The sequence below is a fragment of the Peromyscus eremicus genome, chromosome 3 (assembly GCF_949786415.1).
Source record: "Peromyscus eremicus chromosome 3, PerEre_H2_v1, whole genome shotgun sequence".
Taxonomy (NCBI): Eukaryota; Metazoa; Chordata; class Mammalia; order Rodentia; family Cricetidae; genus Peromyscus; species Peromyscus eremicus.
This window is the reverse complement of record NC_081418.1, coordinates 62,882,292-62,899,252: the sequence shown is the minus strand read 5'-3', so window position 1 is coordinate 62,899,252 and position 16,961 is coordinate 62,882,292. Positions and strand designations below refer to the sequence as shown.

The 16,961-nt window shown below is 45.8% G+C and overlaps 1 protein-coding gene across 4 annotated transcripts in view; it reads right to left on the bottom strand.

The window, feature by feature from the left end:
• The window catches only part of Rbm33 (RNA binding motif protein 33), a 109,407-nt gene continuing 92,446 nt past the window's right edge, over positions 1 to 16,961 (bottom strand). For 2 of the 4 annotated variants that reach the window (XM_059257778.1, XM_059257780.1), the window contains 4 exons: positions 12,366 to 12,575; positions 10,084 to 10,272; positions 5,897 to 5,985; positions 1 to 5,654 (listed from right to left, as the gene is read on the bottom strand). In XM_059257778.1, the coding sequence (XP_059113761.1) occupies positions 5,606 to 5,654; positions 5,897 to 5,985; positions 10,084 to 10,272; positions 12,366 to 12,575 (537 nt within the window). In that variant the 3' untranslated portion in view covers positions 1 to 5,605. The remainder of the gene's footprint in view (positions 5,655 to 5,896; positions 5,986 to 10,083; positions 10,273 to 12,365; positions 12,576 to 16,961) is intronic. The other 2 variants (XM_059257779.1, XM_059257781.1) reach the window with 1 other exon arrangement.

The window sequence follows — 16,961 nt, the reverse complement described above, 5'->3', positions numbered from 1 at the left end:
GAACCTCTAATATTTTATTGACAGAATTTTTGGTTACAGTACAGCTCAAACACATTATTTGCTATGAAACCACACAAATGATACACACAACAATACATTTTCTTTGCTCCTACGTCACTACTATTTTTCACATATACAGCCTGAAAGAGTTCCCAAGTGGTTAATGCCAAGGAAAACTGGAGTAAAGCACGGCAGTGTCACTCATATGGGAAGAGCACGTGACTGGCAGAAACACGAAGACCGGCAGAACAGTGAGGCCAGAAGAAAGCAAGGTGGTGTCTCGTGGTTTCTAAGCAGCCAGCGCACTTCCAGCAACATAGTCGCACTCCCAGCTGCCTGCACAGCAGGGAGGCGCACACACATACACGACGACGAGGCCATATCAGCAGGGGCAGTATAACGGCCACACGGCCACCACTTCCAAGCGAATGAAAGCACGCTACCACTAACACTGACCCACGCCCTGGGTCCTGCAAAGGTAGAGGGGTAAAAACAGAGAGGGGTGGTTAATGACATGCAGACCACAGCTGAGAGGCACTGGCATCTTTAGGCCCAGAGTCAAACTGCAAAATAACAAGCAAAAGGTCAGGCTTTCCAATTCAGGTTCTGGAGGAGCAAATCCCAGGAAAGACCTGTCGAGGCAAAAGGGTTAGAGAGACTGGAGATGTGGCCCTGGTGCAGACATCCACAATGTTCCCTCCTGCCAGAGGGAGCCTGACTCAAGTGTATCAGTGGCCACTGCAAGTGTGGAAACCATGGAAGTAGAGGCAGAGAGCATGCACACAGGAGGATTACCAGGAGGGGACAGTGACAATAGCTCAGGTGTGAACAAGAGGGAAGGAAGCAGAAGGGAAGGAGGGAGCCAGAGCCGAGCCAGAGCCCAGCCAGGCCTGGGGAGTGGACCCAAGAGTGGGAAAAGAGAACAGAACATCAGAGACTCATAAAGGAAACCACACTCCATTACCGCTGCACCTGCAAATTAAACAGTGACATTAATGCCTAGGAGGGAAATCCTCACAGAGGACACAGCTCTGGATCCCACACCTGTGAAATGTAGAACAAGCGGTTATCTGCTCCTCAGGGCCAGTCAGCGAGGCTGGGTGCAACATGCTGTCTACAAAGTGTGTGTTCTAAGACAACAGTGCAGAATGCAAAAGGTGTTAGTCCCCAAACCAGCCTCCGCTGCACGTGTCCTTAAAATGAAAAGTAGTTTAGCAGAGAGTCATTCATCTAAGAAGGTCAAGAGGTCTACTGTCTAGAGCACATTAAACTTCCAAACACAGAACACAGTAACATGCACCTGCCCATCCCACCTGTGAGACTTGTGAGACAAAAATTACACAAAGTTCTCTCTAAATCATCTGCATTTCCCCACAAACCTTTTCAAATCAGTAAACTGAACCAGGAAGAACACTTATCTCTCCCTACGGTAGGTCTAAGGGACAAGGAGAGAGCTTCTCAGTGAAAGTGCCTGTCCTTTCAGCCTATCCTACCAACACACTAACAGAAAGAGTTAGATGAGCAGCAGTTTCTAGGAAAGTCAGGTGAGGTACGTTAACAAGTGCCCTTTCCTGACCCCTGATACCAGCAGGAGGTATACCTGGGATCCAATATGAATCAGTGGATTACTCTGGTTCCAGTACACAAAGCCATGGGTTTGTGTACCTAAGAAGTTAGGCATTTTCAATGACAAAAACTAAATAGGTTGCAAAAAACCTTACAGAAAATCCTTAGGATTTAATAAGTCAAGGCTAACTGCCTTTCCAAGTTTTATATTTAATGTAAAAATAACACTTCACAAAATTGAAAATCCCCAAGCCACCGTTGCAGTATTATTGGACACGGTCAAGTATCTAAGGCTCTCCCATAACTGAGCTAAGCTTCTAACGGCTTCCTCTGTGGGGAGGGGTCTTGTTCTTGTCCACCCTGTGCCCATTAGTCAGTTCCTTTGCAGAGCACCTCAAGGTACAGTCTCGCATGGCCAACACCTTTCCCACTAGCTCTCCCAGGCCTCTTCTCCCTCTCTGAGAAACAAAAACAAATGGGCATGAGAGTGAAGATGCAAGGCCAAAGTTGGGGCCAACAAGGGGGAGGCAGGAATTCAAGCTGATTCCCAGCAAGGAAAACAGCAAGCAACAGAGCCGCCCCTTGGAGCTCAGAGCTCTGGCACAGGGACATGCTTCCTGACTTGTTCGTTTGGTCTTGGGTCAGAGGACACAGAGAAGAGCCTCAGAGCATCCAATGACGACCAAGAATAATACGTAGCTAATGCACAGAACTCTTGGGCTAGTGCCTTTACATCACTATCTTTGACTAGCATCAGCCAATGGTCTACTTGAAGCTTACCTTCCCAATATTGCTATAAGGAAATAAAAGACAAACAAAACAAAAACCAAGACAGAAGACAGGTATAGTCCTTAAGCCTAGTCCTCCAAGAAAGACCCTTCACCTAGCCTATGTCTAAGAATTCCCTTACGTACCCATCTGTGGGGCTCTACACTTGAATGAAAGACCACCCTTGGGGACCCATCAGAGGTGTGTATCACTGACATTCCCATCCTTAAGACTCTCTCTCCTCACCCACCGGACCACTGTCCAGTCCCCCCTCCCATGCCTTTTAGGTTCCCTGCCAGCTTCTGTGAGCAGCAAAGCCCTCTTCTACCTCCCGCAGACAGAATGCTGCTTGGGGGAAAAATAACCCCTAGGTGCAAGACCTAAGCTCCATCTTGATTCAGACAACCATCCCGGCCGGACCTTTGCACATCATATGAGAACTACCCAGATGAAAATGGTTATGGAAAACCCACCTCCCACCCCATCCAGCCACACTCCTCCAGGACAAGGCATGGGCGCAGGACCTGCACAAGAAGCTGCCTATTTGGGTTGGGTGGGGGCCAAGGTGGGAGTTTACCTCAGAATCTCTTTTGGAAAAGAAAAGGTGAGATTTCCCCCTCAAGAAGATTATCAATATAAGGATTTAACAAATGTGGCCAAGCCAAGGGCAACACAAGGTTATGTTGAGGTAAGCAGCTAAGTGAACTCACAATCATTACAGCACAAAATAAACAAGGCAGAGAGGGAAAGTTACCTATCCCCTCCCCTACTCTCCACCTCAGGACAGATACGAGAGTCATTCCTTCAACCTTCTGGAACTTGTGAACAAATAATACACAGATGAGGGTTAATGTATTGACTTACTACCATCTTTATGAAAATCGAATGTACACACAACAACAATTACGAAAGTGTCTCCATTAAACTTTGATAAGACAACAACAAAAAAAAGAACTAACAAATAGCTAAGATGTTGCTGTTTGAGTTGAAAGCATTTCCAATAACGTTTTAATCTCAAAAGGTCCATATTTACACAGTATGCTAATGCTTTTCTTCTCATTTGAAATGCATGATAAAGAAAGAACAGAGATAATGGTTGCAGCAGATCTTCCACGGTTGGAGTTCGGGTGGTGGTGTGACGTCACTGTGAGAAGTGCACTGCAAGTGGGGAGCGTTCCTTCTAATTCTGCTTCTTTATCTTTCTGTGGTTTCCTTCACAGAAGCTAAGCCTTGAAGACTGGCCTACCTGCTCTGACAGTCCACTCCAGGTGGACGTGCACCAAGGCCAGAGCGAGTGGCTGTTCTAAGCAGTGTTTGGAGCTGGTCTCTCTGGACACTGCAATAAGAGAAAGCTAGCTCATGTGTGCATACTGTTAAGGGACACACATGCTCCTGGGTACCTCATCACACTCAAAGTGGCCCTGAGGCCTGAGGTGAACAGTGGTGTTGATGAGGATGTTTCCTTAAGTGACTTCAATGCGCCAGTGCCTACTTTTCAGACAAAAATGCAGATTTGGGTTTTAAAGGCCCAGCACTCAAAACTATTTAAGAAGCACCTGTTAAACTCCTTTTACTGTGTCCTAATCCTCAACTTCCTACATGGCCTCTATCTCGTCTAACTAGAGCTAACATATTACCAAACTCACCAATTTAGTGAATTATCTGTCAACACCCCCATGTCTAAGAGAAATGAGTGGGAGTGACAGTGGGGTGACCAGCTGGTAGCACTTGGGTGGGTAGGGCCAAGCTTGGTAAAGGCTGACTCTCAATGCACCCGCCAGGGGCGAGGCAGAGGCTTTGTGGTCGGAGGTGGTACCATAGCCACAAGGTCTTCTAAGATATCCTATGAATGCCTCGCCTCAATTGCCTGGAACCCAAACAACCACTATATTGCCCCAGCGCTCCTTGCCAGCACATAATATCATCTCTGAATTGGTCCCATGCAGTTTCACAGGGCCTGGAATACCATTCTCCAGTTGTTAACACTGGCAACTTCATTGAAAACACAATGTAAAACTGTGCGTAAAACTGTGTGGAAGCCAGCTGCTTCAAATCCTGCACCTACTCATTACCCAGTGACAGTAAGTGACAACAGATTTCTGTCTCCCTCAGTCCTTGTTAAGATATGTAAAATAAAATTACAGGTATAAATACAACTAAAAAGTCCTGAGTGCGTCCTAGTGTCATTGCCCAGTTTAGAGTGTGTCCCAAACACTGAAGCGCTCATGGGGGAAACATAATAAGGCACTGTGTTCAGTGTCTGCACAGCATGGACTTCCATGGGATACTTTGTAGAAAGCGAGTCTCACCTGCTGGAATTGACCAAAATGACTTATGTGGACAGATACACTTATTTTGAGCAACATCAGCCCTGCTGAGAAATAAATCCATCCCTCACACATGTGAGACAGAAGGGCAACCCAAAGAAACTCAGAGCCCTGAAGGACAGTGAGGTAATCAAAGCAATGACAGCGCACACCACAGAGCTAGGGCGTTGAAAAAGCAGAGGGCCCAAGTAGGTCTGACTACCCTTCAAGCAGTGCCTCAACCTGTGCCAGGAAACTAGGCCAAGAGGCTGCCTGTGGGGTGACAGAGCCACCGGCCCTGGAGCTCCCTGTGCTTGCTTAGCTAGCACTGTGCCCACCTGAGAGTTTCTGCTCAAACAGGCAGCACTTTGGAGGCATTTACAAGAAGCAGAATCGCCACTTCCATGGCACCAATCCCAGTCACCCATCTCACACCCTGGCTTTCCAGGGCAGGTGAGTGTCAATCATAATCACCCGAATTTTTACCTATGCTTTACCAGAGCCTGTGAGGGCTTTCTGAGACCACTCCAGTTAAGCCTGGTTGAGAATTCTTTTCTAGCCTGTACTGAAGATAAGTGCAACCATTATCAAATATTCTTTGCTGTGGAAAAATCCTTGGAATTTGAGCTGGTAACATTCTTTCCTGAATCTAAGACTGTGACCAATCACATAGTAGGATCACAAAGAACAAGGTCTACATGCACTGTAAGCACTTGGAAACAAAAGAACACGAGAACAGAGTTCTTGTGGACAACAAATTCAAAGCACTCTAACACCAGACTCCAATCCCATGTCCACCAGTTTAACTTTCTTCTGGAATCACCCTGTGGCTGGCTGGCGCGCAGACAAGTTGGCAACCGCAGACCGGAGAGACCTACACTTCTGGGGATCCTGCGCCGACCTATAGCTTCCTTGAAGAAATTCCACAGTGTGTGCAGCATGAGGTCAGATTTTCCCATTCAAGATCACTCCACTATCAGGGCCACATTTATGTGGGACAGATCAATCATGTGCCTGTGGAAATTTGAACAGACAGTTAACACAAACTCTTTATGATAGCAATTCACCAAGGTGCACAAAAGTGAAGTAGAACTTGATGAGCAAAACCTAAGGTATATGGAAGCAGAAGAGGCCTTCTCCTGACAGCAAAAGATTATAGAAAAGATGTGGAGCCGTGTTCTGCACCTCTGTACAGCACAGCACAGCACCCTCCTCCCCTCTCCCCCCAGTCACCAACTACAGAACACAGAGGCTACCTGTGGAATTTCTGCTGAAATGCTAGCGCGTGGGCTGGCTCCTTGAACTTTGCTATGGCTTTCCGTTGCTGGGGAAGCATCTGTAAACTCTAGGGGAAGAAAACAAAGACATTTAATTAATGCCTACTGTGACATAAAATATGAGCAATTACATGTTACAAGCTTCTACACAGAATAGCAGACGAGGCTGTCACTTGGAACATGAAAACAAGCCACGTGTCCTTTGCCTCCCTAGGCACCTGGGCAAAGCCATGCTGCTGATTCGCTGGGGAGTGATGGGTCTACCCTCTAGTATGATACTCAGCCCTCCCCCACCTAGCCACACCAGCCTCTCACACTCTGAGACTAACACGGGTACCCATGGTAAAAACTCTTTCCCTATGCCTTTTGATGGTGTCCTCACCCATCTAAAAAATGGCACTCATCCTTGGTTTACCACTGGGTAAATGGGTTTTGGCCACATGGCATGATAGGGTGGGGGTGGTGTGGGACACATAACACATCCACCAAGTGTCCACTCTGGGTGAGGGGCCCTATGCATGGATGGCACACTGAGCCCCTAGAGCTTTGGATTTTTTTCAGTTCTACATTTCTACAAATGTAGCAAACCTGGCTCTCAAGTGAGAACTCTGACAAAAGCTGCACACTGAGAAATGGCAAAGCAGGGATCTTAATTCAAGGCAGGCCCCATGGCCTGTTAACTCACTGCTTTGGCCAGCTGCCTTTCCAAGAGTCAACGTGGCAGTGAGAAACAAACTCACAATAGCTGGGCATTTCAATCTAGTCCACAGACTTACTAAACAAACAAGTATGCTAACACAGAAAACGAAAACCTGGCCGGAGGCAGGAATCAGATGCTAGTTATCACTACACTATGGCTCGCACCCAGTACTGGCCTTGAAGTCAGAGTCACTGAGCCACAAGGGGAGGAGTGGCTTTTTGTCCTCAGATACTGGAGGTTCCTGGGGTAAAAACTTAATTTCAGGCAAAGCCTAGCAAACAGATTTGTTCAAGAGAGGGGGCTTGAAGTTACACTGACCTTCCTTTCTTCGCTCTAAGCTTTAACCTAGCTCTGCTCTCGGCACAGTGAGTTTCTGACTCAAGGGTCTCAACTAGCTGGCGCTCTCCATTTGAAACTTAGACACCAGGAGACATACACCTCATGTATCTCTTGCTCCACCTTTCCCCAGTCTCCTTTGGTCTAGAAGAGCTTGTAGAGTGTTAGGCAGTAGCATGCTAACTGAGACCAGCAGTTTCTATGGGCTCACTGCCCCACCACACACAATTCTCAGGTCTGAGGTACTAAAGTATGGTTTACCATCACTCTCTCAAGTAAAAGGCTTGAAAGAACAGGTATCCTCTTGGCCAACACCAGTACTAAGCGAGTGAGCACTAGGTGGTGCCATACCCAAAGCACATCAACCCTACATTTCATTCTAAACACCAAGGTATAATTCCCCAAACACACAATTTCTTCTCAAAGCAGGACAGCAGTGCTGGAGAGCTAGTTCATCCACTTAACACCATTTCTTTGATATCTGTATTTAAACCAGTCAAAGTAAACAAAGACTCTTGAAACCACATTTCTATCACTTAAAAAAAAAAATAAAAATTGAAGTGTGTGTGCACGCACGCCAAGAAGGCTAGATGTGTCAAATGTTTACAGGCAGCTGTGAGTCACCTCATGTGGGTGCTGGGAATTGAACTCTAGTCCTCCTGAAGAGCAATACACACTCTTAGCTGCTGAGCCATCACTCCAGCCCTGAGTCACTTCTTTACCCATCAAATACTAGCAGACCTTGTTTTGTTTGGTGCACGCCTTTAATCCCAGCACTCAGGGTGCAGAGGCAGTAGGATCTCTGAATTCAAGACCAGACCAGGCTGGTCTACAGAGTGAGTTCCAGGACAGCCAGGGCTATACAGAAAAACCCTGTCCTAAAAACAAACAAACGAGAGAGAGAGAGAGAGAGAGAGAGAGAGAGAGAGAGAGAGAGAGAGAGAGAGGGGGAGAGAGGGGGAGAGAGAGAAGAGAGAGAGGGGGGAAAAGGGGGGGAGAGGGGGAGAGAGGGGGGAGAGAGAGGGGGAGAGAGAGGGGGGAGAGAGAGAGAGAGAAGAGAGAGAGAGGGAAAGGGGGAAAGGGGGGAGAGAGGGGGAGAGGGGGGGAGAGGGGGGAGAGAGGGGGGGAGAGGGGGGAGAGAATGAAAGAAAGAAAAAGAAATGCAATAATTTCATAAATGCTGGGCTTAAAAATCCACACAATCCTACTCAAAACCATCCCACTGACCTAAGACCAGTAGGAACCAATTGCTCTCTTCCAAGGTGAATAGGCCTTGGCCCATCAGTCCCTCAGGGACTCCCAGGATGGCACACACAGCACTGAATCTTCTAATTCATCTAAAGGATAGGCATGTTACTGGCATAACCTGGGAAATTCTCCATTGGCTTTCAGATCTTCTTCTCCAACACATGCCATTTATCAACAGCAACATTTCTTCTGCTGGGGATTTTAGATGGCCACAATAAACTTTATTTAAAACACAATTATTCTTATTGTTGTCAGAACACAAAAAAGTAGCAAAAGGAGAGGAAAGCCACTGAAGAGGTCTGTATTAATCACAAAGTACAAAATTCAGTGTATGACACAGGTAAGACAGAGGTAACATTGTCTCAACTAATTATCTCCCGGCAGTCTGTGAGTCCCACTCAACATGTCTGCTGGGGATCTTCCGAGTCAAGAGAATACCTGGGATTGCTTATGCTGAAGCCAGGGCACATGGCAAGAGCTACAGCTGCCCTCATTCTCAGTGCAGAAATCCTGGAAAGTGAGAATCCTCACAAGACCCCATTATAAACAAGAGCATTCATTCAGCAGGCACCCGATGCCATGGTGCATAACGGTAGACCAGGCTCTGGTGTTGGAATCTGGCCTATTGGGCCATTATGTGACCCAAAATTTTCAACTATTAGTTATTTTGACTCTCTGGTTACTACGTGTTAATGCATCTATAATCCTCTATTATTAATTCTGTTCCTGCAAATAACCCATACTACAATCAACTACTCAGAAAGCATCGATCTCCTTTTTAGACAGCCTCAATATGTACCCCAGGTGGCCTCAAACTCGTGCTCCTTCTGTGTGAGCTTCTTAGTGCAGAGATTATAGGGGTGCACCATAACAGTAGCTTAAACTATCTATTCTTAAAGACAGAGTGTTATCAACATCTGGCAAAAGTGGGAGCCAAAGTCTGGAGGTTAACCTCTCAATAATAAATACTAAATTAAATTTTACAGCCTCTCTAAGAATTTCATAATGAAGGTGGCTATCATTAAACTCAAATACCTAAACACTAGGCTCAGTTTTAGAAGGCTTTCTCTTCTACTCACTTTAAGACCTCTTACTAGTAAATAGACATGTCTGTTTGAGGCAGAATCTTTCTTGCTGTATAACCCTGGCTGGCCCAGAGCTTGCTACGTAGACTAGGCTGGCCTCAAACTCATAGGGGTCCTTCTGCATCTGCCTTCCAATGCTGGAATTAAAGACCTGAGCCACTACATCCAGTTATAAATGGAGATCTGAAACACCTTAGTCAAGAACGAAAGTAAAAGAAGGCCCTTTGTTCTGCTCAGAACTGTAACAGTCTCTGGGTAACCTGCATTTTCCACTGGCCATGCCTGACTCTGAAGACCACCTGCAGGGGCAGAATGCAGGGCAAACTTGCTTACAGCAGCCATGGAATGCTGTCCGTCCCCACCCTTCATGTCACTGGTAACAGGCTCAGACCTTAGGCATTAGACTCTGCCACTTTAAAGGACATGATGACAAAGTGCAAGTTATTGCTGCATCTGTACTGTGAAAATGAGCACCAGAGTTGCAAATACGTGAGACAGCTTCAGAAAACCAGACAAGGTGGCTAACTACTTGAAATTTTGAGAAATTATCACAACTAAAATGTGATTCGATACAAAACATATAGGTATGCGTACACATGTGAACTTCAGGACAGATTTCAAGGGATAATACGTTCTACTAGAGTATTTACTTCTTAAACTTTGTGAACGAGAATCTTAACTGTCTGAGGCAGGCATCAGCACCTTTCTTCTCAAATACCATCTCAATACAGTGTAACCCACAATGTCCACCTCAAGAGAAGACTCACTGGCATCGTCACCACCTTCAGGTAACCCACCTGGATTGGCCCCACAGACATCAGCAGGCTCTTCAGCTGGGCATCAGTGGTGGATGAGGACAGCCCTTCCACAGACACCACACAGGGCTGTGGCTTGCATTCCACCACTCGAAGGTTCTGCTTATTTGGCATTAGGCGCCCCCGGCCCATGGGACCTGCCACTCCTCGGCCTCGTCCATGCATGATGGCCTGGCAATGACAAAGAAGATGCATTCTGATATCTGAGTGGATTTTTCCTGTAGTAGCTAATAAAGTACAAAGTAAGCATGTGCCCAGGACCCATGAGGACATGCTGTGAGCCACAGAATCTTCTGTGTGTTAATCAGACATTAGAGGGTGGCCTAATAGCTAACTGGCGAAACATGAGCAAGTGGAATAGGGCTAAGATGGAAGTCCCAGAGTTCTGCAGCTATCATTTGGGAAGGATTCTGGTGTTATTTTTATTCATGATACAAACACTGCAAGGATACAGACACTGCCTGCAATTAGCACAGGGAGGGATCAGAACCCATTCTAACTGCACCAAACACACACTTCTTCCATCATGGCATAAGCCAGTAAACACATGGTGTACATAGTGCTAAATCTCCAACATTAACAATGAGTCATATACAGCTTCCGAGATCCAACTCAAATGGGCAAGGCTTATATTCACCCTCCTCAAGCCTCTGAAACAGGACTTCATAGCCATGTGTGACAATCACCTCCAGAACTTTTATACAATCACACACCAATTTGTCAGTAAAAGGACCCCCAAAACACCATCTTTCAAAGCTACCCAAGTGTCAGAACTACAATGAAGAGCCTTTAAAAAAGAAGAGATAGTTGTCATTTCCAGCATTTTCAACTAGTAAGACAATTAAAGAGAGACTGCCTAAGTCTGCAGTTTTCTAGCTAGGAGTGTAGAGACATTGGAAGAGAAGCACACTGGACCTCACCAACGGAGTCAGCTAGAGGCAGCTGTCTGATTAGAGGTACGCTGGACCTCACCCCATGTCCTACCCTAATTCTGTCCCAGCGTTTGGTTAAAAGGAGCAATCCATCATACCCTACCACCTCATAAGAAAAGGCAGAAAGCCAGAGTTGATGCCTAGGCTATGCGTGGGCACCACACGTATGGAAACCTAGAGGAACACAACTAGAGGTTCATCTACAAAAAGCCACCACTAACTACTGCTGTGAGACAAGTTATGGGGAAGTGAAGGGACAGCAGTTCCAGGATTCACACCAGAGACAAGTCAAAAGTGAATCTACCAGTCTTCGCTTTCATTACAGAAAGTCACAATATAAACACTCGAGTGCAAATTTCAGCCAGATACTAGGTTTTACCATAACTGTCTTATAAAAGCCTCACAACAGCTCTAACAAGTGAGAAATACCATCGGCCTCTTGAAGGAGATCTAAGGGGGTTGGGGTGGGGGGGTGAAGCACTTCTAGCACGCCTGCATGTAATTTTCTAAAGTTATGTTCTTTATACAGCCAGGGGTGAGGTCTGAAAGGAAATGCAGCCTCGAACAGTCTGTGAGACCAACCACTTTATTGCTGTATTTATCACTAAAGTGTGCCCATCTGCCTGCTGCAGCAGCAGTCATCTATTGGCTCCTATCTCATGAAGAGATAGACATTCAGACAGACAGCACACACAAGGTAAATGGAACACTGCCTGAGCAGACCCCACCTCTGAAGAACAGGCACCAGTCTCCTTCTGCCTGGCCTCACCTGCACCTCAGTCATGTGCTACTGCTACAGCACATGTCTGTTCATCCAGAAGGCTGCCTTTCCCCCAGAAGCTGAGGAATAGTACACTGTCACTTCTCTGCCCACAACATGACTAGACTGGCTTCCTTGAGAAGCAACAGGGAGCCTGTGGGCTCCAGGCCCTCCCACCTGGCAGGCTGGGCTGAGAGACGACCTTCATTCACTTCCACACCTCCACAGGGCTTTGTCTCTCTCCATTCCTTGAGCTGAGGAGTAGTCACTGACAGGAAGAACAGAGTCCTAGTTCTCCATTAGGGACAGCCCTGGTGTCAAGTGGGAAGGAACACGGGTCCCAGTGCTACCTGTGCAGTGCAGTGGTGTTCAGAGGTCCAAGACAGCCACACTCTCCAGTTGTACCACCGAGTAAATGACTAGAGGGAAAGGCTTTCTACACCAGGACTAAGAAAACAATGGCTCGTTTACTAATGCGAATATTAACAAGTACCAGAAAAACCACCTAATGCCAACTTCTCTCCATCAGTGGCCAGGAAACTACAGGGGACAGGGCCCTTCCACCTCAGTACCTTCTTGGCTGGGTGAATCCCTTGGATGCTTTTGATCCCTGGAGGAATAGCCGGGTACATGTGGGGCCCCACAGGCAGGTGCTGGGGCTGTTGAGGGCCCCCCTTGGTCAGCGTCACCTTGCGAGTAGACTGCTGTCTCATGTCCGGAGGCTGGGGAAGCCGCTGGGGCTGGCTCTCTGAGTGAGAAAAGCCATCACTCTCTCCTCCCTGCTGAAATCAACAAGGGAGCAGGCGGATCAGTGTCTGCCCACCATTCTGGCCAAGCACTGGCACCCACAGCCAGTGCTGACCTCGAGGCAGAACCTTTCAGACATAAATAATACCAAATCTGCCTCTTTCCTGGAGCCAGTAGGGAAACTTCTCATTGGGCAGTGGTTAAGGTTTTAAATATAGTATTTTTGAAATTTAAATCATTACATTTTCTTTTAATGAATACATCATTTAAAGGGCTGCAATGAACACAAGTACTGTTTAATTTGTATGGTTAAATTGTAAAACGACTTCATTTTTATTGTCAAGAACACTTCTGTTGAAAACTGACAGTGTGCACAAGCAGTAGTCATGAAACTCTGCAGTTGCTGCTCAAACCCACCACAAATGGGGAAGCTGCCTGGCTCCGGCGTCTGTTGCAGGAGTCAACTGGAGCCAGGCAGCTTCCCCCATCTGAGGATATGTACCACCGGACGGTTTCACAGTGAGTGAATGCCAGAGAAGGAGTACATATGCTTGGCTAAGAGCTTTGGAAACATCCATAACCTTTTTTCTGGTCCTTCCTGTTCTCCATCTCAATTGCTCCTGACCACAAGGACCATGAGGCATGCCCACGTCAAGCAGGCATCTGAGTCTACTGTACTACCAAGCAGCAGCATAAAGACAGTCTGTGGGTGAGGCCTATGGGCAATCTGCAGTTTTCAGCACAGTGTTTCAAAGAATGACTGGTGAGTGGAACCAAAAGATCAGATAAGAAGAATCCTGCTCCGCTATATCATGTAATCTTAGTAGAAATGATCGCTGGGCCTTGAGAAGTGGCACTAAACTTGTACTCCTTCTGACCTGAAGAGGCATACATCAGGTGATGGTTGGTAACCTTTCCACACAGGCTGCACAAACTTGAGAGTAATGGGTGACGACCTAGCAAATGATTTCCAAAGAGGTACGTGTTCATATGCACCTCCAATTCCCACTCTGCTGTAGCTGGATTGTAGTTTATCCCCACTGAAGCCATGCTGAAGTTTAACTGTTAGTGCAATCCTGTGAAAGGCCATGAAGCCCTTAGAGGTGTTTTGGTTAGAGGGGCTGCACCCTCAGAAGTGATTAATGTGGTTCTGGAGAATGGGTTAGTTATGCCACTAGTTATCGCAACCAATGTAACTATGACCCAAGAAAAGATAGGCTTAAAACTGTTACAAGGAGACAGAGCTTTGACCCACTGCAGCTGTCTCTCCAAAACTTTACAGACTTGCTAAACAACCATTTCGGGGCAGTGCAATCAACACAGTTGTGATGATACATTTTTTATATCACCCTAATAAAATTTACCTGACGATCAGAGGACAAGAATAAGTCACTGGAATAAACATAGAGGCCAGACAGTGGTGGCACGCACCTTTAATCCTAGCACTCGGAAGGCAGAGATTCGTCTGGATCTCTGTGAGTTCAAAGCCACCCTGGGCTACATGAGATTGACTCACACTAGGAGAGAAACAGAGCCAGAGCAGTGGTAGCACACACCTTTAATCCCAATACTTAGGAGTCACACGCCTTTAATCCCAGCACTTGAAATCTCATGCCTGTGCTTGGGAAGTCACATGCCTTTAATCCCAGCACTAAGAAGGAAGTGAGGGTGGAGAAAGATATATAAGGCGTGAGGAGACAGGAACTAAAGCCTTTTTGGTTGAGGCTTTTCAGGCTGAGGAGTCCTTTATCTGAACTTCAGGCAAAGTTCAACAGGGTACACAATATATCAGCACACACAGTGAAAAAACAGGAGACTGAATACTGCTCGCCAGGACTGAGTGTATATGCACTGTACAGAACTGGATCGTCCCATGGACCCACAAGTTTCTGGGGCTGTAGCTCTGTCTGAAGACTGAAAGAGCCACAGAGAGTCCAGGCACTTTCCAGGGTGCCTTCAGGCTAGGGGAGAAATATGACCTGAAGGGCTGGGCTAAGCTATGCAGTACCAGTCTAGCACTAAGAAAGTCATATTAAGAACTAATGATTAAAAAGAAGAGAAAACATTTAAAGCAAATATATAATACATCAAAACGTAGGGATTTAAATGCTAGTTATAGCAAAAAGGAGGGGAAAAGACCTAACACCAAGTTGAGATCTTAAGAGGAACCAGCCCCACTTCCAAACAAAGCAAGAAGGAGACAATGAAGACCACACTCAAGAGTAGGGACAGAGAAGCCTCTTTTCCATCAGTCCCACAGGCTATTCTGAGAACAAACACCACACTCCTTTAACCATCCTGAACAAGAAGAATGGGCAGAGCACAAATGCTCCAAATTAGAAAACAAAGAGGGACCATAACAATGGACTCCCGAAGCTGTGAAAGGGATGTATGAATACTATGTCATCACATTAATCAACGAAGTGGGCCCATCATACAAAACCCAAACTGACTAGAGCTCTAAGGAGCAAGGACACAGAATTAATGAAGAGACGTTTCTCACAAAGAAAGACTCCAAACTCCTCCCAGGGGATTTTTACCATAGAGCTAAAGTAAAAGGGGGGATGGGAGGCCCATGTTCTGGCTCATTCTCCAAGCTGACCACAAAGCCACCAATATCAAAAAGAAAAGACACCAACTAAAGAACATCCCTCAAAAACATACACATAAAAAACAAACAAACCAAAAACACTTTCATCAAGATGTTAGCTGATTCACTCTAGCAAGACAGAAAAGGCATCTCACATGATGGCCAACCATAAAATTCAACTCTTAAATAACTAGTGTACCATAACATGATCTAGCTGTGGACAGCTAGACCCCAGCCTGAGGGGCACTGGCCTTACAACAGTCTACTCTTTCCCCCTAGTGGGGGCAGGCAGGTCATTTCAAACATTTTACCATGGAAATTCTTCAGTATGTACAAAAGGAGATAACCCAGTCACTTTTAAAATATTTTGAAAAATAGAAGCACTTAGAACAGGCCTTTCCTGCCTGGACGCATCTGCTAACCCTACGGACAAAAGCTTCTCAGGGCTCTTGTAAGGCAGAGGGCAACAGCCCGACTTTCTGAGGACCATGGTCCTAATAAAGAGTCTGCAAGCATTTCCACAAGCTCCCACTGAGTGGAAGGTTAATTCTGGACAAACGTGTGTGCCCTCTCCAACTGTGAGTACCACCTAAGTTTGAGGCATGGCAGGGTCTTAACCATCAAGAACACTGCACACCACTCCACACTTTCTACCTATCCTTCACCCTGTGACTGTGACCAGGAACGTGCCAGGGTCTGTGGCAAGTTTTCTTTCACCCTCCTCATAAGCTGGATAGTAAAATCTTTGTTTTGCACATAGGACAGAAGCCTTTGGCCACACATGCACACCACCAAAGCACCACCCAGAGGTGACCAAGCCTCATGCAGTTCCACCTCACTGCTTGTGACATCTCCTTTTGTGGCTCAGGCTGGCCTGGAACCTGTGGTGATCCTCCTGTGTCAGTCTTCCCACTGCTAAGATCACATAGTTTGCTCTCAACTAGATTGTTTTAATTAAGCTACCATAATGCTGTGCTTTAACTTTTTATGAAACTCATTCTAAGCACTCAAGGCTTAAATATAAACAAACGAGTTATTTCCTTTTGAAAAGAAACAAACATTTTTTTTCCCAATTGAGAGAACAAATACTATATTTGTACAATGAAAAGCTAATTCTAGGGAGTTTTTTTGTTTTTTGTTTTTTTTTTTTGTTTTTTACTCTGGATTAACTTTAGAAAATGGCCACTAGGCACGCTAACAGGCCATTGCCAGGAACACAGTTTTATATCCACAGTAATGCACATAAACATGGTGAGTGTCAAGCCAAACTAAATCAACCCTATATCCATAAGCTTGCTGTGACCTATACACCCAGTTCTAGCACGGAAAACAGACCTGTAATTATTAGTCCGAAGTTACACAAGGTTTAAAATATTGCTGCTTCAAATTAGGCATCTTAGAAATCTGTTGCTGAGATGTAAGCAAACCAGTATCCTGGAGCGGTTAGCAGATTACATTCCCATGTAAAAGCAGGCCTGCAGGAAGAGCAGTCTCCCCAAGCAGCATGGGGCATGCTGTAACTTCTGGCACAGTAGTTTCTCTAAAGCAGATGAGGAGGAAGAAGTTGTGTCCATCTTAACCCCATGTAGAAACATACTGTAGAATTGCTCTAAAATGATTGCCCTTTAAGGAATACAATAAAAATGTCTCTTTAGACTAGCATTTGGTTTTTAAAATACCTATTTGAATTAAGTAAGCCCAGGGAATACTTTTTATCAGCTTAATCTTACCAAAAAAAAAAAAAAAATGAGGTTTGTGGCCATCAACATTAGCAGGACAAATTTATTTATAACAAATGGTTTAAATGTACAGATAAAAATGCCCACCGATA